The sequence below is a fragment of the Anser anser genome (genome assembly GCF_964211835.1).
Source record: "Anser anser genome assembly, chromosome: 2".
NCBI classification, from domain to species: domain Eukaryota; kingdom Metazoa; phylum Chordata; class Aves; order Anseriformes; family Anatidae; genus Anser; species Anser anser.
This window is the reverse complement of record NC_139721.1, coordinates 138,302,326-138,325,651: the sequence shown is the minus strand read 5'-3', so window position 1 is coordinate 138,325,651 and position 23,326 is coordinate 138,302,326. Positions and strand designations below refer to the sequence as shown.

The following is a 23,326-nucleotide window of genomic DNA, read 5'->3' as shown; positions in this document are numbered from 1 at the left end:
ACCTCTGAGCCACCAATTCATGGAGAACAGCAGCTACAAAGTTAGGAGTACGGACACACTTTTTCTGTCATTTTTGAGCCATGCAGCTCTTTTTGATGTTTGAATTAGCTTGTTTTTCTAAATAGGCTTTTCATTTTTACACTACTACATGAGCAGTGTTCTCAGTTCATAAAATGAAGTATCAAGTAACTGCTATTACTGTGGTAGCATGAAAGCCATGGTCTAATGTAAAGATTGCCCATTTCTTTCTTAGGACTGAAGTTAAAGAAAAAGCAGCTGAGCTAGATATTCTCAAGGATACAATGGCTGGCGAACAGAAGAAATCAAGAGAGCTACAGTGGGCTTTGGAAAAAGAAAAAGCTAAAATGGAACGCAGCGAGGAAAGACGAAGAGAAGAGCTTGAGGTAAATGTTCCAGGTCATTTGGGATTATGGAAGGAAAAGGAGCATATAAATATTATTTTGGTCAACATTTAATCTTGACTTAAATTTCAGTCCAATGTGTACTCCATGTTCTGGTCTTGAACAACAGTATTGTATCATTTAGAGTTGAAGAAAGATGTATAGAAGCTGTGTGGCAAAAAAAAAAAAAAAAAAGGAAAGTAAAAGGCCATTTAAATCAATAGGACTTTTATATCTGTAAATATTCTACTCTTGATAATAGCCCTCAGCTATTCCAGGGGACAGGACACTGCTCACATGGCTACAAGTAGCACCCCCCACAACCTAACGCATAAGTAGTGTTATTTTAGAATGTCATTTGAAGAAATCAGTCGTTTGTCTCCGTTTTAAAAGCCTGCAGTCTCACCTCATAAAAACCACACTAGGGAGTTTACTTTAGGAGAAAATACACTGATAAGTTCCTTGGTACTTCTGCAGTATCTGATGTAGTGAGGGAGAGAGCAAGTATCCTAACACATTATTAAGACAAAAAAGCAGTCACTTCAACAGCGTAGATTTATTTGCATCTTGAAATCTTAACTTGGAAATTCACTGTCACAGTTTTAGAAGGTAAAATGAGTTAGTTTTCTTAAACTTCAGCTGCTTAAACTGTAGCTTTCTTAAACTATAGCTGCTTGTATCTTATAAAAAGGTGCATTACAAATTTTCTTGTTTTATAGGATGATCTGGTTTTAGAGTAAAGGCACCTGTAATACATCTTTAACATCAAGCATATTCATAGTATTGACATTAATTTGTGAACTGCAAAACCCATTAAAAACAAAGTGTGCAGAGCTAGCATATTTGCAATTTGCAGAAGGTAATGCAAGGTTCACACACTGATTTAATATTTTTTTCTTCTGTTTCTTATGGAAGGACTTAAAATTTTCACTTGAAGATCAAAAACAAAAGAACTTGCAGTTAAATAAACTTTTGGAACAAGAGAAACAACTGTCAAGTGAGCTGCAACAGAAAATTGAATCCCAAGAAGCACTCAGTGCTGCCCAGCTGTCACGTGAACGAGGCCGTAATTCTGAGTTGCAGGTGCTTCTTGAATCAGAGAAGGTTCGAGCTCTTGAAATAAGCAGTGCCCTGGAAAGGGAAAAAGAGCTATGTGCTCAGCTTCAAAGTGCTGAAGATAAGGGGCAAGCTGGAACACCTAATCCATCTGAGGAATTACTTAAAGAACTACAAAAACAAATGGATGAAAAGCACGACCGTATAGTGGAGTTAGTAAGTGAGATGGAGAAGTACAAACTAGAATCTGTGCAAGTGAGTCAGCAAATGGAAAAAGAAAGGCAAATCCAGAGGAAAGCATTGCAAGCAGAACAAGATGCTAACATAGCAGCACAGAAAAAACTTCATGAACTGGAGTCCAAAGTAGAAGACCTTCAGTGGCAACTTGGACAGAAGGAGCAAGAGATTTATAAATTAGAGAATGAGACAAAGAAGTTACAGGAAGTAATCCAAGAATTGCAGATCAAAAAGCAGGAGAGTGAAGGAAAAAAGGAAACTGAAAGAACACCAAGCCACAATCAAAATGAGGTACAGTAGCACTGAGAGCGATGTGTGGTACCAAACTGTGCTATTTTGCTTTTAATTCTGTTGTTCAATTAGTTTTGTTTATCTGTGCCTTTGATCTATAAAGTAGCCTGCAGATTGCATATGCCAAAGTAGAGGCATCAGAGAAAGGGAAAGCAGTCTAGTTTGGAATAGTAAATCTGTTCACGCATGTCCTCTGAGAACGAAGCTCTAGAGATGTGTAAGGAGGAGGGTGAGCAGGAGAAACGCATCTGACTGTATACACATGCTTTGTATTTTAGTGTAGTAGAAGACTAATATTTCCCCCACCCAGTCTCATGGATGAGCTCAGGAATGCACCAGATCAGTGTTCTTAATCCTTAGTTCATAAACCACAAGTGGTCTTTGAAACAGCAAAAAGTGATCTCCCAACAATTGCAATAATTAAATGAGCATGTAGTCAAACAAGCCTATGCATGAATATGTATATGTCAGCAAGCAAAACAGAAACAAGAAATCAAGGTGAAAAACTACTTTCAGAATTTAGCCTAATTTTTAGTTGACTGAAAGTTGGAACCACTGCTGGCTGTAAGATTTTCTTCCTCATAATAGGTTTGGGCGGTTCTATAATGGTTTTTTAATGACTTTTAAAACTTAAGAAACTTCCCTGTAAGAGATAAGTGATGGTCCGTGAGTGATCTGTAGATAGTCCCAAAGGAGGTGGTTGGCTGGAGACTTGCCTCTTTGCTGAGCATGTTGTTTGCCTACCCTGGAATCATTGCTTCCCCTTAAGCAGCTGTTTGTCTGCGGAGAAAGGAGGACGTTTTTGTCTTCACCTAATTTGGCTACTGTGTTTACTCTTCTGAAGCACTGGAAACTATCACAGCTAGAGGCAGGATGTTGAATGTGTTGACACCCCTGATAGCATCAGGCTTCCTGCCGCTCTCAGTTCGTACACGTTGCTGTCCCGCTCAGAGGTAACTGCCAGCAGCGTGGTCAGGGAACAACTTTCCCTTGGATCAAGTTGGCGGTGGCTCCTGGGGCTTTTTCCTGCCTCAGTGTGATCTGCTTTCCAGGATCTGCCTGGAGTACCAAACAGTGAATCTCCTGCTGCTTCCTGGGACATCTGTAGAACCCTGACTGGGTTTTGTTTGTTGGTTTTTCTCATTGGTACCACACTGTAGTAAAATATCTGTGACTCGTGACCATAGTGGGCATTTCCAGTCCTATTTCTCTGACTGTGAATTGGTCCCAAAAACATCTGGGCACCATTGCCCAAGTTCCAGGCCCAATTGGTAAAGGAAATGATGATGGAAAAAAATGAAAGGCTGGGTGGCTTCTTACCAGCTGAGTGTACTGAATGGCTTCACACTCTAGATCAGTGACTGCTAGATCTTAATCAGGAAAGGCATCACACTGTACCTTTCACAACAAACAGTTGTAAAGATACACTGCAGTAGTGTAGTCACACTGCACTCCTTTCAGTCTCAGAATTTTGTGTTCTTTAATTATGAGTGTGTTTCAGATTTGTTATTTTTATTTTAAAGCAGTATACACGCATTTGAAATGTGTATATATCTATGTACAGACTACTTGGGATACACCCAATGAGAGAACGAGAAATTGGGTTCTCCAGCAAAAAATGGAAGGAGCTGAGACAAATGGATCAACCTACCCCACGCTGACAGGAGGAGGAGGAGGAGACCTGTCTGCAGCTACGGAAATTCTGGAAAATGTCAGACAAAAGCTGCAAAATGCATCTCCAAAGCTGAAGAAGTTGGCTCGAAAAGCTGCTAGCAGGTTAGACCAGTCTTCAGCTATTTGTTTTTGTTTGTTAACAGCAGCCAGCAAGCTGATATATCAGGTTTTAATCATAGTTCACATACTATAAGCCTAACTAATTTTTCTGTTTTTCTATGTTTATAGTACATGCTTATTTTTACTTGATGTGCTGATGTAAGACAGGATCAGATTGCCAAGTGCTTTGTTAACTCTTTCATGTTTAACATGGTCCTTTATAAGTTCCAACAAAATTGTCTTCTTTCTCTGCAAAATGATGAGATTTATGTGGTTATGGTGTAGGCAAAAGATTGTTTCAAAACAATTCAGTAACTAAAAAATCACTGTGTAAGGGGAAGAATATGGGAATCACTGCTATGGATATATCTCCCTAGTTGTCATGTCACACACACACCCCCACCCCCCCAGTTATATTTTGTAGTCAAGTGAAGTGGATCTTAATTCTTATTTGCTTGGGATACTGTCTCCTTATGGAAAAAAAAATAGTGTAGGAGATTTTTATTTTTTTTCAGTAGCTGTGATGGTGATTTAATATTAAACATTTATTCTGAAACATTTGGGTAAAATGAAATGGATTATGTCTTAAAAATACCCTAAGATTTATCTCGAATGGATACAACAGATAAGTTGTATCTCTAAATGTTCTTCATGTAGAATATTCTCTTCTCAGAATTAGTAAAATTCTTCAATGCAAATTCATTATGCATTTGAGCCAATTTAATTTAAATACCTGAGGGTCCCTGAATGATTTGATTACGCTGACATCTCTCTGGTAACTCTGCTGACAGGATTTGCTAAAGGTCCAGTGTGTGCTTACTGACACACGGTGTGGCTGCTGCGTTAGTCCGGCTTTGTGCTGTTAGACCATGCGTGCTGCTGACTCTCGATGTAATTTCAGATTGCAGTTTGAAACAGCAGATGATCAAGACTTCATTGCAATACAGAATGCTATTGAAGAAGTTATTTCAGAGCTGCAGAAACTACCTGGATTGTCCTATCTGGAAGAGGTGAGAGTGCAATGTTACAACTTCAGTGGGAGATTTTGGATGATGAGATGTGAGTGGAAAGCAGCAAGTAATTAAATCTGTGGCTATCCAGCTCTGTAATTCATGGCGGAAAATCTCCTCTAGTCAGTATGCTGCTTTGGAGCTGGTGAAGTGTAAACCTCCCCCTATTCCTTTTATTATTATTTTCTTTAATTTTAATTATCTTAAAACCAAATCTTCAAACTTCAAATTAAGACTTTCCCTTTATAATTACTAATTTTTGAATCTCCTAATTTTCTTTTGAATCTCCTAGCTTTTCTTTATTAAAATACGTTTTCAGCAATATTTCTTTTGCTGAGGAAGCTATTCTTAGTACTTTCTGATATTAAAGTCAACATTTACTATATTGTGTTGGTACAACACATTTACTTTAATTGCCCTGTAATTACCAAAGGAAAGGCAGTCAGAAACTGAGCAGTGTGCACTTGTATAAAACATGAACTGAGGTAACCTGTTACAAAGATTTCAGCAATATTTGATATTAACTCAGCTTGGCTGGGTCCTTACCTGCATTTTAAGCAAGTGTATTCAACGCGATTTGTAAAAAGCTTTGGGTCTTTCCTTCCTTTAAGTTAGATAAATCTAAGCAAAATTTAAAAAAAAAAAAAAAAAAGAAAAAGAAAAGGAAAAAAAAGCTTTGCATGTTGTTACAGTTGGAATAGTTGAACTTGCATGAAAACATCCTGCTGTTACATACACGGTGAGCATAGAAGAAAAAGTCGCATTAACCTCTCGATTTCATGTACACTTCTGTTTTCTCTGTATAAGTTATGACAAAGTTATTGCCATTATCCACAAAAGGATTTTTACTGCAAGCAAAAGTTATTTCCAAGTTGGCAACACAAATGTAATGAAAATTGTTTGGTTTTCTTTTTTCCTTCTAGCTAAAGCTCACGCTGCCACCAGGAACTCCGTCTAGCTCATTGACTGAACGGCTGCTGCGACAAAATGCTGAGCTGACAGGCTTTGTCAGCAGGCTGAGTGAGGAAAAGAATAATTTGAGGAATGCTGTTATGAAACTGGAGGAAGAACTGAGGAGATATCAGCACAGACAAACTTCTGGAGACTATGTATGTCTTTAGTGGCACTAATTCATGAAGTATATATAGGCATGAAAGTGACATGCTGTGAGATTACCCTAATGCTCAAGCTATCTGACTTTCTTGACTTTCTTCCTGCAGAGTAAATGGCTGTGAGATATTCTTGCCCTATGGTCTAGACATCCTGACTCACTGTTTAATGTACACTTTGTGATTTTAACCACCTTTGTCTTGCTGAATTCAAAATGCTTCTTACTTTGGTTTGTATTTATTCACCCAGACGAGCAGCAAATAGATCCTGGTAGCTTCAAGATCATGAGGCTGGTATGGTTCAACAAGAGGGATTATTTTTTAACATTTTTTGGAGTGGCTATATTTTTCTAGGATGTTGAACAGGCTCCAAAACTCACTGTATCTGAGGTGTTAGGATGCCAGTATGACCTCAGATCCCTTCAGTCAGTAGCTTTTTCTCAGTAATTTAATGAACTCTCAACTAAACCAATGACTAGAATGACATAGCTCAGGCTTTTCCAAACTGTGTGGCTCAAATTCAATTTCTTTCCCCTTCAGTCTTCTAGACACTCATCAGATCTTGGAGTTAATATCGATACCCTTGTTGCCTCTGAGAAGGAAAATTGGAACAGAGAAAAGCTATCACTGCAGAAGTCTTTGAAACAAGCAGATGCAGAGCTGTCCAAGTTGAGAGCAGAAATCAGGAGCGAAGCTTTCCTCAGAGAACTGGGATCAGATTCTGAAAATGTTATTTTAAGGGTAGGAAAACTTTGTTGCTTGCATAATAACTCTGACTGGGTATTTTTCTTTTTGGTTTGGGCCTATTTGTAACTTAGTTCACTCTGTTTATTCTAAGTGAACAGATTAAATTCAGATTTTAAGTTCTTATCCTCACATACATAACTCTGTTAGCTTTTCTCCCCAAGAATGCTAAGCAAGCACCTGTGTTGTCATTTTGTGCATGCTCCATTCCTTGCTGCTCAAGTGGTCCTCAAATTATGAAGCTATATTCAGCGTGCGTGAGCTGTAGTGTGGTCTTCTCCATGATAGCAAGAAATGCATAATCCCAGCAATGCTGTAGGAGTAACAACGTTAAAAGTCCTAAGACTGATGGTTCTTCTTCTGTGTTTCATCTTTCAGAGAATTTATGGCAAATACCTACGAGCAGAGAGCTTTCGGAAGGCTCTCATATATCAGAAAAAATACTTGCTGCTGTTACTAGGTGGATTCCAGGAGTGTGAAGAAGCCACGCTGGCCCTCATTGCACGAATGGGCGGACAGCCTTGCTACACAGACCTGGAAATCATCACTCATCATTCAAAGGGTTTTACAAGGTTTCGTTCTGCGGTCAGAGTGTCCATTGCGATTTCAAGGTAAACTGGAGGAAGGGAAGTTCTGAGCAGTTGTGGCTGTGCATTTTCATCATTTTCATATATACAGAATCTATAACTTCTCGTGTTCCACCCTGTGTCAGCTGTACATTTTTGGTAGTCACGAATGTAGTAGGTACTCTGTAGGATGACAAGTTGAGCAGAGCAGGGGTAAATTCTGTAACAGAAATAAGCTGTCTGAGGTACTGAGCAGTCTGATTCTAGTTGAAATACTCATGGCTCTGTATCTGATAATCAAAGACAGAACATATTGGATACGGTCATAATTTTAGAAAGATAATTAGTTGCAATTCTAGAGTGTGCACTCATTTACAAAGGTATTTTCTGCAGCTTAATTTCCTTTAACAGTTAAATTCTTACACGTAAGCATAATACAGATTGATGAACTAATTTTATCCAGCTGTGTTGTCCTTTGAGGCCTCAGGCTGAGGAGGAACAGGAATAGATGAGGAGGAACAAGTGAAGGCTATTACTGTCATGGCACTGCTGTGCTGCTAATAAACCTCATTCACAAAGGTTTGAACTCCCAAGTATTTCTGCTTGCTATTGATCTGAAGTTTGTACGTAGTATAAATTCTAGGAACTATTCATATGCCTACTGTAAGTGGGACTTTTGCTCATAACACTCTGCTGGTACAATTTTGGGGATGTGACAGGGCAAAAAGTTTATTTAGTACAATTTTAAAATGCCGATGCCCTGCTCTTCAGTAGCTTGACCCATTTCGTGTCCACTTTGACTTATGTAGTACGTCTGGAATCACTGGAATGGCAGAGGTGAAACTGAAAGCAGATTTTGGCAACAGATCATTTGCTGAGGCTCTGGGAATGTGTAAAAGGAAGCTTTCTACTTAATTGTCAGGTTTTAAATGCCTATGTGTTAATTTTGCTTGCTATTCAAGGAACTCTTCTGTCTGTCTTGTAGAATATAACAAGCAGACTTTTTTTAACGACTGTTTCATTTAGCCTGAAGTTTTGAGTTTGTTTTCTTTTTTTATTTTGTTTTTCAATTCCAGAATGAAGTTCTTGGTTCGTCGATGGCACAGAGTTACGGGTTCTGGTATACTGAGTATCAATAGGGATGTCTTTAGCCAGAACACAGGTAAATTGTAGTCCAGTAAAGATTGAAAAAAATGCTATTAATAAGTTATGCTGCTGCTTAATGAAGATGGTTTTTAATTTGCCTTTTCCTCATCTGGAATGAATGGGCTGCTGTGCCCCCTTCCTTTTGCTATAGTTGCTTGGACTAACCTGTTTCTCAGGTTTCTGATAGTTTCCACACCTAGAACAACCACTAGTCTGTATAATGCATCAGGGAGTTTCTCTCAAGAGATCTGCACCCCCAGCTCTGAGAGGGAGTGCTGAGGAAAGGGACAGATGAGGAAGCGGCTGCAAGTCCCTGGCAGAGCCACAGTCAGGGCCAGCAGAGCCTCTGGAACTGTCCTCCCTGGCCTTTTCCCAAGAACAAAAGTCTGTCTTCTCGTTATAGCTTAAAGTTTGGGAAATAAGGTTTTCTGTTTGTCTTTTTTGGTAGCAGCAGTGTTTTTTTTTCCTGTTCTGCTCAGTCTGTGAGAGTTCTGTCATTAACATCAGGCTAGGATTTCACCTCTGGTTTTCTAGTTTTATCTAGTTTTAACAAATGTCTACATTTTGTTAAACACCTTTTTTAGTGTGTGATACACAAAAAGAAAACTTGCATTTAAAATCCCCAGTGAAGTGCAAAAGGTATTGCTTTGGGGGTTTGTTTTTTTCAGGTTTCAAGACGATGTTTTTTATGGGTTTAGGTAATGAATTACGGCCCGATTCATTCTCTGGTGGCATGGATCTTTATGGAGAGCAAAGACATTCCTGTAGGTCTCGATCAGACATGGAGCCTCCCAGATCTCCTATAAACTTCCAGCATAAGTAAGTTTTCTTTCAGATTCTTATTCTCTGCCAGAACACCATTTAACTAAATGAATGTCTCAGTGCTGACTGATAAGGTTTGTAAACTTTGATGACAGATCTTATTTTTTTCCTCAGGAAACATAGCAAGTTGCACCTCAGGCCTTTGATTTGCTTTTTTACTTGTCACCTGATCAAAGCCAAAGCTCGCAGACTTCTGCTGCCTGTTTTCTGTCCCGTTCCCTGGGTGGAACTGTTGCAGATCTGCACCTGCGCAGCCTCACCTCTGCGACCAAGGGTGGCAGCGGGTGGTGGCGCGGGGAGGCGCCGCCGCAGGCACGCTCAGCCAGAGGAGGGGGGAGAAGCAGGGCCAGGCCGGGCAGCTCACCGTGGCGCTGGGCACTGTGGGCTGGGACGAATTACTGTGGCCTCATGGCCAGACCGTGGTTGGAAGCTGCTCGTTAGCTCCGCTGCTTGTTCTTGTTTAAACCCTTTTGGTTTAAACCAGAGCTGTGATACCAGAGGTATCAGTGATTCTGGTGCCAGTGAAATCAGTTATTTTTCACCAGAGGTGAGTTTTTTAAGAGTGTCGTCAGCATTGGATAACTTCTTGTGGAGCTGTGGGCTCTGAGCTAGTAAAACTAGTAAAGCAGATTGGATTCGAGCCATTTTGGTCCTTCATTTTTTATATAAACCGCCTCAATGTTTGTAATCTTAGTTTGTGGCACCCATAATGATTTACATCTGTATACATTACATCTATATGTATATTTATGTATATTTTAGCTATTCTGGACTTTTACTTATAGAAAGTACTGAAGAAAGCCAGAGTCCTGTAAAGATGGCCGTGTCCTCCTTCACGCAAGCTTCTTAATAGAAAATCTCCTACAGCTTCTGCTGCAGTCTCAGTAGGATTTTGCAGTCTTTGTCCCAGAGAAGTGCAGGAACAAATCAGGTGCAGTAGAAAGAAAAGGCAGCCGGGAAAGGCGGTTTCAGTGGGGGAGGCAGTCTGAGGGCTCGGGCAGTAAATGGTAGGGAGGTAGTACTCTGTGGGTAAGGTAGCAGACGTGCAGTCGGTAGGTATCTCTGCTTACAGCATTCTGCTATGTCTGCTGACACTTTATTATTTGACGTTCTGGTTTTTAAAAACACGTGTGTCCTTCTGGCCCTAGGTTCCACAGTATGCATGCCGATTTGAACCCAGTCTCATTCGCCTGTTCTCAGCTGCAGAACTATGATCCCGAAAGAGCGCTAACAGACTATATCAACCGGCTGGAGGCACTGCAGAGGCGACTGGGAAGCGTGCAGTCAGGTGAGGGCTCAGGTGCTCCTCATGGGGCTCCTGCGGAACGCATGGCAGAGTTGCAAGGTAGAACAACAAGTGTGTGCTGCTTCTGTGGGATGTGTTATAAACGGCTTCAATTTCAGGCTTTTTCTGCCTTAAACCGGAGGTTATTCTGTATTAGGGAAAGCAGCACAGTAAAAAGAAAATTATTAAATTCTTGGAAGGGAGGTCTGAAAGTGTGCTTTAATTACAGATTTGGAGTTTATCGGTAACATGTTCGGTTTCCCTGGTGTCTAAGAAATGCGCGCCAAGGATTCAGTTGGCATCTTTTTAAGAGTTTAAGCTGGATGGAAAAAAATATACCCAAAAGACTGGGAGTTGGCGTGCAAGGGAAACTTCTCTGTACCACTTTGATTAGAGAGGTTACAGCCATCTTGTTCCATAGATGATAATTTTGGGTGCTGTAAAAGGAATGCATCAAGGAAATTGCCAGATCACTGGGGCATAATTTATGAAACTTGGTGATCTGGGGCAGTTACTGCACTAGTCTTACTTCAGCATAAAATCCATCATTTGAGGAAGCTTTGTTCTTAAGTGATTGCCTGCATAAAAAAATCTCTCAAGCTTGCTTATCTGAGTAACGTGTCACCTCACCTACTTACTCCAAGTACTGCAATTAAAATCATTCTCTGCCTTGCAGGTTCGACTTCGTACACTCAGCTGCACACTTCTATGAGAAGGTAATACCTTTCCACCACCTCCATCGCTCACAGTGATGGCAGTGGGCTGCCTTCTGCAAACCCGTGCTCCTTCTGTGCTTCTGTACAACATGTATAGTGTGGGACCAACAGAACACAGCGCTGCGCCTGGGCGTAGCTCCATCCCAGCACACCCCTGCAGACTGGGATTTATGTATATAGGCACTTTGTGGTCATGCAAAAAAAATCATTAAATTACATGTATATTGTGGAATGCTAATTTAAATGATTAACTTATGAAGTGTGTATTTATCAAAAGGGTGCGAAGATGAAACTGGTGTACTAAGGAAATTGAGCTACATTCGGAGAAGTTCACTTGCACTTTTTCTGGCAAGGCTACTGAAGTTACACGACTCCCGTAATATTTGCTACTGGCAGTGCAGACAGAATATCACTTGTAGAGACCTATTTTTGTAATGGTAGAAGTTTTGAATTTTATGGGTATTTTGTCAAAGTACTGAAATAAAGATGACTTCATGCTTTTAACTGTGTTCTACTCTGTGAAAGTTCTTATCATTGAAGAACCGCTCCCTGCTTCATGTAGAACACCTTGCTGCCACCTGTGCTCCTGTTTTGGCAGCTGCATCGTCACTTTTCTCAGACTCCAAAAGCACTGCTGCTTGCTAGAAGAGAGGACAAGGGTAAGCTTGGCTTCTGAGACAGGGCTGGAAGGGAAGATGCGCTCCTCCATCAGAGGCTTTGTAACAATTACACCTGCGTTAGGAACAGGGGACTGGGCAAGCCCTTGCTGCAGGGAGCAGGGATGAAAGGGGCAGGGGAGGGAGGTGGGACTGGGGGAGCAAAGGTCTGCATGATTAACGTTAACGCACTCATTTCTTTCTTGTAAGAATAGATTCACTTAGAAAATCTTTCCAAAAGAGACAAGGTTGAGCAGAGAAAAAACTTCCACAAGCAGTTTCTTTATAAATTTAATTCAAAACTCCCGAGCTGGAGCTCATGACCATTTATCACCACTCATGAACCAAACACCGTGTAAGAATCCTGCATAATGCAGTACAAAGGGAAACAGTCAGACATTTAACTTAATTAACGGCCCTTCTACACACGAGCATGTTATTTACAAAGGGAAGGTGGCCAGCCTATTGTTACTTTCATATTTACATCATGCTTTCAGAGATGATTATCTCTCAGAATTATTTGTTTTAAGCAAATTAGTTGTTGCTTTCCAAACCTCTTTTACAACCCATTCAAGTTAGACATTTAACTTAGCGTGTTGATTTACAGAAGACTTTTCTACCAATATGGTTGTGGTCTGCCTCCCACTCAGCTGTCTAGTCACATTTTTTGTTTTAAATAATTACGTGGGCACTTTCACAAATCAGCCAAGCCCCCAGGCAGACTTTGACGTGATTCTGTTTGCAGTAGGACACCAAGCAAGTGCCTGCCCCGTTGGTACCTTGTACCCACTAGTCACAGTAATGGGATACAGGGCACGGTACAGAGTTTCACCCCTCAGTAGCTGGGTAAAAATTATTTTCAATTATTTTTCAGAAGCAAAGATTTTGGTTGGTAGAAGTAACTCATTTCTTCACCTTAAAGGGAGTCGCATGCACCTTGTGTAACACACATAGAAGACAGTTTCTCTTTCAAAAAATGCAGCAAGAAGGTGATAGAACAAGCAGTCATACACAGCAGCATTAACTTGTGTGGGAAAACAAATGAAACAGCTGTAGAGGCACTGCAGGTGGCAGATTACTGTTGCTCTCCTACAGTAGAAGCAACAGTTTCCATTTGCCTTCACTTTGTTACAATTTTACTCACAAGTCTGTTAGTTTACACAACTTACTGTTTGAGCTCCAGGCTTTACAGAGACCTCCTCTTGTATCTGATAATGGGGTTATTGGGTGTATGTATCATTGTTGTGTAATTGACAGTTGGAAAATAGTCATTGATGAGGTCAAATTCATACAAACGAAGCAAGGTAGACCAAATCGTCTTGATCTGGACATAAGCAAAGTTTTCTCCAATACAGCGATGACGGCCTAGGAGGAAAGCCACAAAAGCAATTAGAATGTGTAGTTACATCACCTTTGACAAATTAACTTCAGAAGTTTTCTGTGGACTGTAATTGTTTAAAAAGAAGCAATCAGGCTCTGAGCCTGCAAATGTACTTATGTCATTTATGAAAGTCTTGTTTTCTTAAGCTTTCACTCAAAATACTGTGGTTTATGCAAAGAGATTGTGCTGTTTTCACCAAAATGCATTAACTTATGCAACGCTGAGGAAGAGTTTGTAAAATTCAAAAAAAAGAGCATTGACTATACCCATACTGTGGTCTTATCTGCAAGCTGTTTGGGCAGTTATGCATATCTACATAGACTTCTCTCTCTGCCTTAAAATGACTTCATATTATGAATTTTTTACCTTGACTTTAAAAGACTTGAATAAACTCAAATGCAACATAGTAACAAAGATTTCTTTTTTCAATTGCTCCTCTGAGTCACTTATGCAACTATGCCTAATGGAGAACTATCGCCTTCATTCTGTTAGCAGCACTTTCACAGTAAGAAAACTTCCAGGCAGCAAACGAAAGAAAAAAATCTCCTCAGCTACCACAGCACTGGGAGATGCTGTGGGACAGCGAGCACAAGGTGTACGTACTCACTCCAGGAAGCACATTGTTTCCTCACCACACGCAGTTACTCACCAGCGCCAAAGGGAACGTACGCGAACTTCTCCCCTGCTGCTGGGTTATCCTGAAGGTAGCGGTCAGGCTTGAAGTCCAGCGCATCTTTCCACGAGTCCCTCAGGCGGTGGTTGACAGTGGGAGATACACAGACCTGGTGGCCGGGGGGAATACTGTAGCCAGCAACAGTCTAGGAGGGAAGAGACAAGACCCCACACATCACCACATTTCTCTCTTTTTTTCTTTTGAGAGCATTACCTTAAGTTCTGTAATCACAGGACTCAAATCTCGGAAGAGATTTTGGCTAAGTCAGTTTGAAATCAATGCAGCACAGCAAATTTTATTTCAGATTTGCCTAGCTTGTATTGTTATGTAAGAGCAAGCCAAATTTTTCCAAGATAGCTATTTAAAATACCTGGCAAACCACAAGGCTTGGGGCTGCCATTTATAGATTAAGATCCCAAGCAAGAACGACAGTGAAAAGAAAGGATCAGTTCTGCTGAGTAAGAGGGGAAGGAGGGGCTACACCTTCCTCCAGCTCAGTGAGGTGTGGGACCAGGACTGACTTACTGTACACCTGAGTCTAGGTTATTAGGTATCCTGCAACTTAGCAGTGTACTCAGCTCACTTCTGCCTGTCTTCAGAGATAACAACTATGCCTTAGTAGGGTTTTGTTTGCTTGTTTTGATTTCAGTTTATCTAGATTTTAGCTCGCATTATCCTGAAGTGTACCTTTCCAGATTTTTTTTAAAGCTTAAAACCTAGAGACAGCCTACAGCTCTTGTGGGCTCTACAGATGCAAGACCATGAGCCAGCACTGCGCCCTTGCAGCCAAGAAGGCCAGTGGCATCCTGGGGTCTATCTGAAGGATACAAACAAAGCAACAAACTGAAGACAACCAGCAGAGCACCAGGGTCTGTGACTTCTCACTCAAGCTGAGACTCCTGTGAGACTGGGGCCGTTAAGTGCCAGACTTGCAGCAGGCATTTACCTCACTGCACGGCGTCCTGTGGTCACTGCTGGCTCGCTGCCCTTGTCCTTGGAGCGGGGAGGGACCGGCGCAGAGCAGGCTGTACAGGGCTTTGCCCAGCCGGTCGGGAAACCCACTAAGGAGGGAGGTGCCACAGCCTCTACTCCACCCCTTACTCATCCTAACAACGTTTCCTTCCATCCCTGTGGGACCTCACCTATTTTGTCCCACTGCACATGTCAGTGAGGTGCCCAGCTCCAACCTGTCAGCCACCTTCTCGCAGGTACTGGGTGGCTGTTGCAGGGCCACTCAGAGCCCTCCCTCCTCCAGGCTGAACAAAACCCATCCAGCCCCAGACCACCTCGGTGGCCCCCTAATCCCTACAGGTCATCAACACCTCGACTGCCCAGAAACCTGGACACCAGTATTCCTGTGAAGTTCACAGGCACCAAGCAGCACTCTCTTCCCACAATCAGCTCCGGCTACACTCCCACGGGTACAACCCAGAAGCCATCAGACCCTTACAGCCCGCAATACACGCTCCCATTTTTCCTTCTGTCCAGTGAGACACCTCCCACCCGGCCTCTTCCAGCCCTGTTCTCCCAAAGCAAAGCGAGAGCCAACAGGCGAGCTCACCTGGGGAGTTTTGGCCATCCTCATCATGGTCATTATAGGAGGTCTGAGCCTTAAAGTTTCTTTCAGACAGCGATCCAGCAAAGAGAGATCTTTGAGCTGCAAAGATAAAGTAAACGATGCATCAAGATATACCCACTTGCACAAAAAGGGTATTTTACACCATTTAAGAACAAATAAATAACCAAATCAAAGAACAAGCAGCTCATATTTACATGTGCTTCATTTGCTACCCTGACAATTTTTCCTTTGATTCATTTAAGGCAAGGAATTAAAGCGCTCTGACCAGTGCCATCAGTTCCTGTCTTATCTGACCGATTTGTCTCACGAGTGCTTTCTGATGCCTGACTAAAAGAAATAACACCACATCCAGTTCCTCAGTAGGGATATGAGGATCTTCCTGCTCTATGCAGCAAATGTTTTGAAAAGCGCTTGTAGTAAGTGCAGTTTCCTTAGTCAATGCTGATAAAAAATAGCAGCAGACTGAAAAGTTACTCAAAGAGACACAGGAGACATATTGGGAAACAGCGTTATCACTGACTGCTTGTCACTGATCACGATTCTAACACAAAGTACATGACTATATTTGACTTTTTTTTTAAAAATGAAAATCTAGAAGTTTAACAATATCCCTCAGGAATAACATAACATACAGACCTGGTCATAAGTTAATGGTGGCAAGTCATCTCCACAAACCGCTTTCTGTTCTGCATAGCACTGCTCCTGTATCGATTTGTCTCTGGCTATGAAGAAGCCAAGCCAGGCACTGGTGGTGGAGGACGTGTGCTGCCCTGCCAGGAGCAACCCAATAAGCATCCCAGCTATCTCGTCATCTGTCAGCGGGCGGCCATCCCTGTTAGAGGGGCGTTAAGGGGTTAAAGGGTGTCAAGTTAAAGCTTCACTTCATCAGGATTCCAGTTACAGCAGTGTTTACAATTTCTTCTAATCTACTTCGTCCTCCTCCTCCTGCGTTGTCCACCCTAAATGCAGCAGCTGAAGATCTAGCAGGAGGGAAAAGGGAGAACAGGGGAGGCAGACTCCCTGGGAGCCCTGAAGAAAATCACGCCTGCACAGCCAGATGTTGCTGAAAGTCTGAGAAGTCTAAGTCAGCATCTCTAAGTAAACTTTTTAGGAAGACAGCTAGGATCAATTGCTGGCAACTACAAAAAACATCTTTCTTATTGTTTGGTAGACAGTTTTAAACTAAACAGCTCAAACCTGAAGTAAAATATCTATTTGCTTCTCTCTATATATACACTTTTCTTAAATGACAAGTCTTCAACCCCTTTGCTTACTTGTATGAAGCATCCAGTAGCGTTTGGAGCATGTCATCCTCCTTTTCCTCAGAATTCTGACGTTTCTGGATAACCTTGTAGAAAATATTCTTTATCTCTTTGTGTGCTCGATCTCGACGTCTGCGATTCAAAACACATCTGTTAGCAACTTTGTAAGAAGTAACACTAAATCCTTAGTAAGGATTTACTGGGATGTCTGGAAGATGGGAACAAAGGGGTTTGGATAAAATGCTTCAATTGCTTCAGTCTCATTTCTGGTACCTGAAGCTCGGCAGAGGCAGCCAGCCGGGCAGCAGCCAGGCAGCGTGCGTGAAGCCCCCATCCAAATCGGCGTAGAGCTGCGCCACCTTCTCGTTCAGCAGGCTTCTTATTTCCTTGCCATGTAGGCAATGACTTGCTGTCAAAATGATAAGTTCCGAAAGGGCTTCAAACAGATCTGAGGAAAGATTTGAAAGAAGCGTTACTGAAGATGTATTTTAGGCAAGATGTTACGGTTTACAGGCTACTACTTATTTGTATTTTGGAGAAGACAATAAATAACTGAATACATAATATTTTTTAAATAGTTTTAGCTTGCTTTCCCTGGAATGAAGTATGTGATTTTAAATTTCTGTGATTTTCATCAGGTCTCTCTCATCTAATAGCTTTTAAATTAGATCACTTGATTTCAACAACTTTTTTCTAGAGGTATTTTTCTAGATTTTTTTTCTAGGAAAGCTATCAATGCTTCCCAAGTAAACAACACAGCACAAGTCTAATCCTTAACAAAAGAAGCCACACAAAAACTTATACTTGATATCCAAATCCATGGGCACACAGCTAGTTTTGCTGCTCATTGAATCATTGTTACCTATTTCTGACACCAGTGTGCCACAGTGGGCTTGCAAGAGTACTGATGGGCTATGTCTAGCAGACATGGAAAGACAGGTGGGAATTAGAAGAATTCCACTCAGCTCCCAACCTAACAGTGTCACTTCCACAGCTGCAGCGCAGGTGATCAGAAGCTAAGATCTCTTACAGACACTACGGGAGGTCACACAGTATCTTTTCAAAAGGGCTAAGAAACAGTCACACTGAAGTGACTGGTACCATGCAAATCCAGCATGATGCAGCCAGCGACAGGTATGCTCACTATTGACAGACCAAGAAAGCACAAGTAGAACAGTCCCTAAGGCCCGTCAATGATTTTTCTGAGCAGCTTCACTCTCCAATAGCCTTAGATTTGATTAAACAAGAACTGCATTTTCCTTATTTCTTCTGATGTTCAGTACAGTTTTGTCTACATCATTTGTAATTTAATATTGCAGTAAATCATTCCCCAAAACATACTGTTATACCCTGCATCGACCTTCATTCCTTCCCAGAAAATCCAAGTAAAAATGCAGCTGATCTTGCTTACTTTTTTCTCCACTCCCTCCCCATGCTTTGAAATACTCCCTTGTTTCTTCTTCGATCACAGATACATGCTGCTTAAACTGGGCGATATTTAGCCCAGTTTTGAGCATCTTCTTCTGTTCCAAAAATACCTAGGGGAATCAAAACAGAAGAAGCAATCAGAACAAGGATCATCACTAACAGCTTCATATTATTTGCATTACAACATAAAAGAGTAAAAAAGAGATTTGGTTCATAGGGTACAACAGATACCCAAATTTGAAGCAATAGGTAATATTCCATTTTTCACCTTTTTTTTTTGTTTGTTTTTCAAGCAAAAGTTTAGTAACATCCAAGCAAAGTACTAGCTGAAGGGATCAACAATTCTCTCTTGTACAGTGCCAAAACAGAAAATAAAACATTTTCTTTGTTAAGCATTAGCGCTGAAGCACTCAAGAGAGTCCAGAGAAATATGGAATGCGCTTCATGTACCTGATTATCACCGACATACATAGACACGTAGCTGATCAGACCCATGCCTGCAGCGTTTGGGTTCAGTCTGTGTTCCTTGGTGTGCAGCCTCCTCGCTTCCCCTTCCCTCGTGCAGAACCGCCGCACCTCTGCTCCAGGGACACGCCGCTCCTTTACAAGGCCCCAGGATGTCACTGCCCACAAAGGCTGACCCAGAAGCACGAAGCAAGCCATTTCCTCGGGACACGGTAACCTTCACGTCCCTCTCACCTTCTCTTTTTTCTGCATATGGACTCACAGCTAATAAACCTACCGGTAAAAAGCTCACTACCACGTGGGAACCATTCAGTGGGTCAATGGGACTCAAAGTTATTCAAATAATTTTGAAGCCCCGAGTATGGATTAGAGCATCTGTCCTACAGAGCTGCACTACACCGGGGACAACTGACCAAAGACTGCCGTCCCACAAAGGGCTCTCCATGCACTCTAAAGTTATTTACGAAAAAGAAGGCATAAAAAGAAAGGTCACTTCCTAGGAACTTCCGTTTCCAGAAGGCAGTTGGGCTGCTGGAAGCACTCTGCCAGGGGCACACGCGCAGCAGAGCAGGGGACAGGCGCGTTTTGCCCCACAGCGAGGTGGCACTGTCCCACACGATGGATGGCACTAGTCAGGGAGCACACCCTGTGTCATCGCAGTGCCGCTCCAAGAGAAACCACCAGCACAAGGCCTGGAGGGAGGAGACAGAGGGAACGTGAACTGATAACGCAGACTGACAAACCTAATTACCAGAATTACTGGTAAACAAGGAACTTCCTTTCAAAGAGTCCTAATTACATTCAAACAAGCAGTCAACTGTAAGGGGTGGTTCTTCTAAAGCAGGACTGGAAGCCCCTGTCAGACTGAGGAGGAGGAGACTAAGCAGCTTCAGCAGAGAGAAGGGGGCCCTAAAAGAAAGTCCTGGATGACCCACCATTGGCAGGATGCCCAACGAAGGTCTGAACAGCCCTCCAAACACCTTCCCAGATGTCTGACATCAAGCCACAGCAGTAGCACTACACAAAAAAAATTGTTCAGCTGTAGCAAAATGCACTCCGGGCACAACCAGCCATGCTACCTTGTTAGCTTCATACAGGGGAACGTGTCTCTAGGGTTAATCAGTGCGTGCCAACAGCAAAATCCCTGCATCGCCCAGCCATGGAAAAAAAGTAGCCCAGGTGATTTTCTGAAAAAACTTAATTGTCAGAAATATAAAAGGAGAAGTCCTTCCACTACCAAAGGTATGAATGAAGGAGACTTATAACAGGCTCGCAAGGCTTACTGGGTGCTAAGATAAGTCTCCTGACTAAAGCAGAGCTTGAGCACACCCTTTGTGTAAGCCTAGGGACCTTATCTCAGAACAGAGCAGTAGGTGGTGGACACAGGGCTGCCTCTGCTACGAGCCTGCCCAGTTGCACAACAGACCGCGATGTCACCACACGCCGAACAGACTGCCAGCGGAGCAAGTCTCTCCCACGAGAAGCAGATTCTGCAGCTTACATCTGTCCAGCACTACCAGCCACACACAGAGGCAAGGCAACAGCCAGCACTTAGCTCGGAAACCATGGCACATGACACAGCGACCTTCCTGCCAGACCCAGGCAGACTGCCCTCTGCAAACACACACAGCCTGATTTTGGTCCTAGCAAGACAAACCTCGTGGTGCCAATTGCCATGCCAAATCTATATGCAGGAGTAATAATTTGACATGAATGAGAAACTAGCACTCAAAGCTCTCTCGGAAGGAAGACCCAATTGCTCACAAAGGAAACTGTGGTCAGTGACATGTCTAAGGGAAGGAAAAGAATAAAGACCATCTACCAGTTTTCCTCTATGGTGGGATTCGGTGGTTTCTAAAACTAAAAATACTTCCAGACTAACAAACGGTCAGGTAGTAAATAACGTGCTCAGGCTCGATCATCCAAGTGAAAGTACAACTGCACCCTGCCTTCTGCCAGGATTGCACAGGAACAGCAAACACCAGCACACCGAGCCAAGCATTCACAGCCGTCTAGTCAGAATTTAATTCTCCTAGCTTTCTTCTCGTTTTATACGTAAAATACATACCGCATTAGGGACATCATAAGCAACTCCCTTTCCAAAAACAGGTGTCGTCAACCGAGAGTATACATCCTCTGCATTCAGGTCTTCATTTTTGCTATTGAAGAGCAGTGCAGCTGCATCACTACCCAGCAAGTAGGTAAATGTCTTGCCAACCATCGTGAAACTGAACACAGGTCCATACTAGGAGGAAAGAAGTAACAGTTTATTTTAAAAAAAGTAGGAACATGAATCATGCAATCATTTTCTCTTTATGTACAAGCTTCTACAAATCATTATTCCTCTAAGAAACAGTTAGAGATCTAATAAAGATAGAAATATTTTAAACCATATTTAAATTCTTCTCTCAATAGACTTATTAGTGATATAACTAACGTGTCACCTTGCAAACTGTAAAACCATTACGTTTAAAAAAAAATCAGGGAAAAAAGTGATACCATGAGAACTGGCAGAAAGACTACAAGACATGCAGCAGCCTCCAGTAACCTACAAATGCTGTCTTGGAAAAAATCCGGATTTGGAGTTATGCACTGATAATTAAGAGCAAATAAGATTTTAAACATTAAATGTCAACTCTAACAGATGCTCACATACTAAACTTGTCTTTCTCCAAGCTAACCAAGCTAAGATTTAAGCTTATGACTCCAGAAAGTTTTAGACAATCTGAAACATATCAATACATCTGACTTTATTGGAATAAAGGCTCTACTGCCTTAGACCCTTTCTTTTGGGCTGTTTAAATCACCAAGGTTTTATGCACCAGCCCTTTTAACATTGCTGAGCACCTTAAGAGTCATAAAATCACCTACAGAGGCAGTCAGCATATTAGGAAAGAGTGAGCTTAGAAGTTCCCTGTTAATGCAAAAAATAACATCATGAAAATGGATTTTCAATTAATTTGTGATTCAACTACAATTTAATTCAACAGTCTGAAGAAACCACAGCCTACTGTGCATGCTCCATTCCATCTTCAAGGCAGTAAGAGAGACTGAACAGTTTTTAAACAGAACTTAATAAATACACAAAAGCATTTCAGCACACACTGAGCCATTCATGTAAGAAAACCTACCTTGTCGTAAGCGTTTTCCAGAAACTCAATGGGACTTTTTCCAAATGCTATCGCATGCCCAAGGAAAGGGATGTTTGATGAAATATAGGGTGGGTATTTCTGAGGAAGAAAGAGAAAAGTAAATACTGAATTTTCTTCAGAGACTGATGAGATGTCTCTGAAGACAGGCGGGGCGCCCGCAGCTGGCCCGAAGCACCCGGCGCCACCGCCCCCCTCCGCAGCCGTCCCCGGGCAGCCCCCCCAGGCCCCCCCGGCTGCGTTGGGCCCTCTCCCGGCCGGCCTCCACCACCTCCTTCCCCGGTCCCCCTCGCGGCTCGCACCCGCTGCTCGGAGCCGACGTGCCGCCGGTAGCCCAGCTGCAGCAGGTAGCCCAGGCTGAGGGCGAAGGCGGAGGCGGCCAGCGCCAGGGACAGGGGGTTGCCGACGGCCACCCGCTCCAGCAGCGAGCCGCCGACCTCCAGCAGGCTCAGCATCGCCTCACGGGTAACGGCCGGCCGGCCGGGCGCCTCACGGATAACCGCCGCCTCACCGGTAACCGCCGCCGCCTCACGGCCAACGGCCGCCCGCGCGCCGCGGGTGGGGCGGGGGGGGGCGGGGGGGAGGTGTCGAGGCCCGCCCCCCCCGCGCTGGGCTGATCTCTGCCCATGTGACGCCTGCCGCCGGCCGGGCCAATGGCGGCCCGCGCGGCACGGGGTGACGGCGTCTGCAGGGCTGCCGCGGGCGCCATTGGGCGGCTGGCGGGGAGGCGGGGACGGGGGCAGGGAGGAGGGGGCGGTGCGCGAAATGGCGCCGGGGGGGAGGGTGGCCTTGTCTGTGGGGGCGGGCGTTGCCTGAGGGGAGCCCCGCGGAGCTGAGGGGCCGGGACGCTGCCCCACGGCACCAGCGGTTAATTTCGGGCCCCGCGTGGGCGCTCGGGCGGCGGGGAGCTCGGGCAGCAGCTCTGCGGGGTTGTGCCTTGGTGCCTCTCCGCGGGAGCTGCGCCTGAAGCAGCAGCAGTAGGGGAGACGGGCGGCCCAGAGCGCGGCTCACCAAGGAGGGGCACCGGCACGGCCCGAGGGCAGCACTGGAGGCGCCCCCCGCACCGAGATCTGACCATCGGCCCTGAAAAAGGGACAAGCCACGGGACGAGGGAAGCGCGCTTCGTGTGCTGGGTCCCGAAGAGGTGCTTTCTCTGCGGGCCTGTGCTCAGAAGGCTTCCCTGCACCCTCGTGGCGCTGCCACCGGCTGATCCTGCCACTTGAGGATGAAGGGGTAAACATCACCTCTCCAGAGCAGAGCAGCAGGAAAAGGGTGTAATTTTTAAAATGTAGGGAAAAAAAAAGTCCAGAAAGGTGACCAGAAGCAGAAGGTAGGACAGGTAAGGATACGGAGGACTGTGAGCCAGAAGTTTCAGCACAAGATGAAAGGGCACCGGAAAGTCGCAAGAACAACCTGAGGGCTAGCGGTCATTACCAAATGATAGGAAGGCAGGGCATCTGGCCTTACACAGCCAGAGGTCAGGTCAGGCTGATATTTTGAGTATATTTTTCCACGTGCCTTAGCAAAGTTTCCAGGGGGATCTGCTCCATGATCTTGCTGGGCACAGAGGTGAGACT

At 43.5% G+C, this 23,326-nt stretch overlaps 2 protein-coding genes across 13 annotated transcripts in view; one reads left to right on the top strand and one right to left on the bottom strand.

Annotated features, from left to right (window-relative positions):
* AKAP9 (A-kinase anchoring protein 9) overlaps positions 1 to 11,660 on the top strand; it is a 110,203-nt gene extending 98,543 nt beyond the window's left edge. For 11 of the 12 annotated variants that reach the window (XM_083826935.1, XM_083826938.1, XM_083826936.1 and 8 more), the window contains 11 exons: positions 254 to 404; positions 1,317 to 1,985; positions 3,550 to 3,761; positions 4,660 to 4,768; positions 5,692 to 5,877; positions 6,418 to 6,618; positions 7,000 to 7,232; positions 8,264 to 8,349; positions 9,032 to 9,152; positions 10,304 to 10,443; positions 11,117 to 11,660. In XM_083826935.1, the coding sequence (XP_083683061.1) occupies positions 254 to 404; positions 1,317 to 1,985; positions 3,550 to 3,761; positions 4,660 to 4,768; positions 5,692 to 5,877; positions 6,418 to 6,618; positions 7,000 to 7,232; positions 8,264 to 8,349; positions 9,032 to 9,152; positions 10,304 to 10,443; positions 11,117 to 11,160 (2,152 nt within the window). In that variant the 3' untranslated portion in view covers positions 11,161 to 11,660. Of the gene's footprint in view, positions 1 to 253; positions 405 to 1,316; positions 1,986 to 3,549; positions 3,762 to 4,659; positions 4,769 to 5,691; positions 5,878 to 6,417; positions 6,619 to 6,999; positions 7,233 to 8,263; positions 8,350 to 9,031; positions 9,153 to 9,940; positions 10,087 to 10,303; positions 10,444 to 11,116 lie in introns of those variants that run through there. The other variant, XM_083826946.1, reaches the window with a different exon arrangement.
* Positions 11,661 to 12,090: 430 nt separating this feature from the next.
* CYP51A1 (cytochrome P450 family 51 subfamily A member 1) lies at positions 12,091 to 22,374 on the bottom strand. Its single transcript, XM_083826964.1, has 10 exons — positions 22,052 to 22,374; positions 21,732 to 21,830; positions 20,669 to 20,845; positions 18,119 to 18,245; positions 16,981 to 17,155; positions 16,720 to 16,839; positions 16,082 to 16,277; positions 15,428 to 15,523; positions 13,843 to 14,011; positions 12,091 to 13,177 (listed from the first exon to the last, which is right to left on the bottom strand). Exons 1-10 carry the CDS (start codon positions 22,202 to 22,204, stop codon positions 12,999 to 13,001), a joined length of 1,491 nt encoding a protein of 496 aa, XP_083683090.1. The 5' UTR covers positions 22,205 to 22,374; the 3' UTR covers positions 12,091 to 12,998.
* Positions 22,375 to 23,326: the final 952 nt, after the last annotated feature.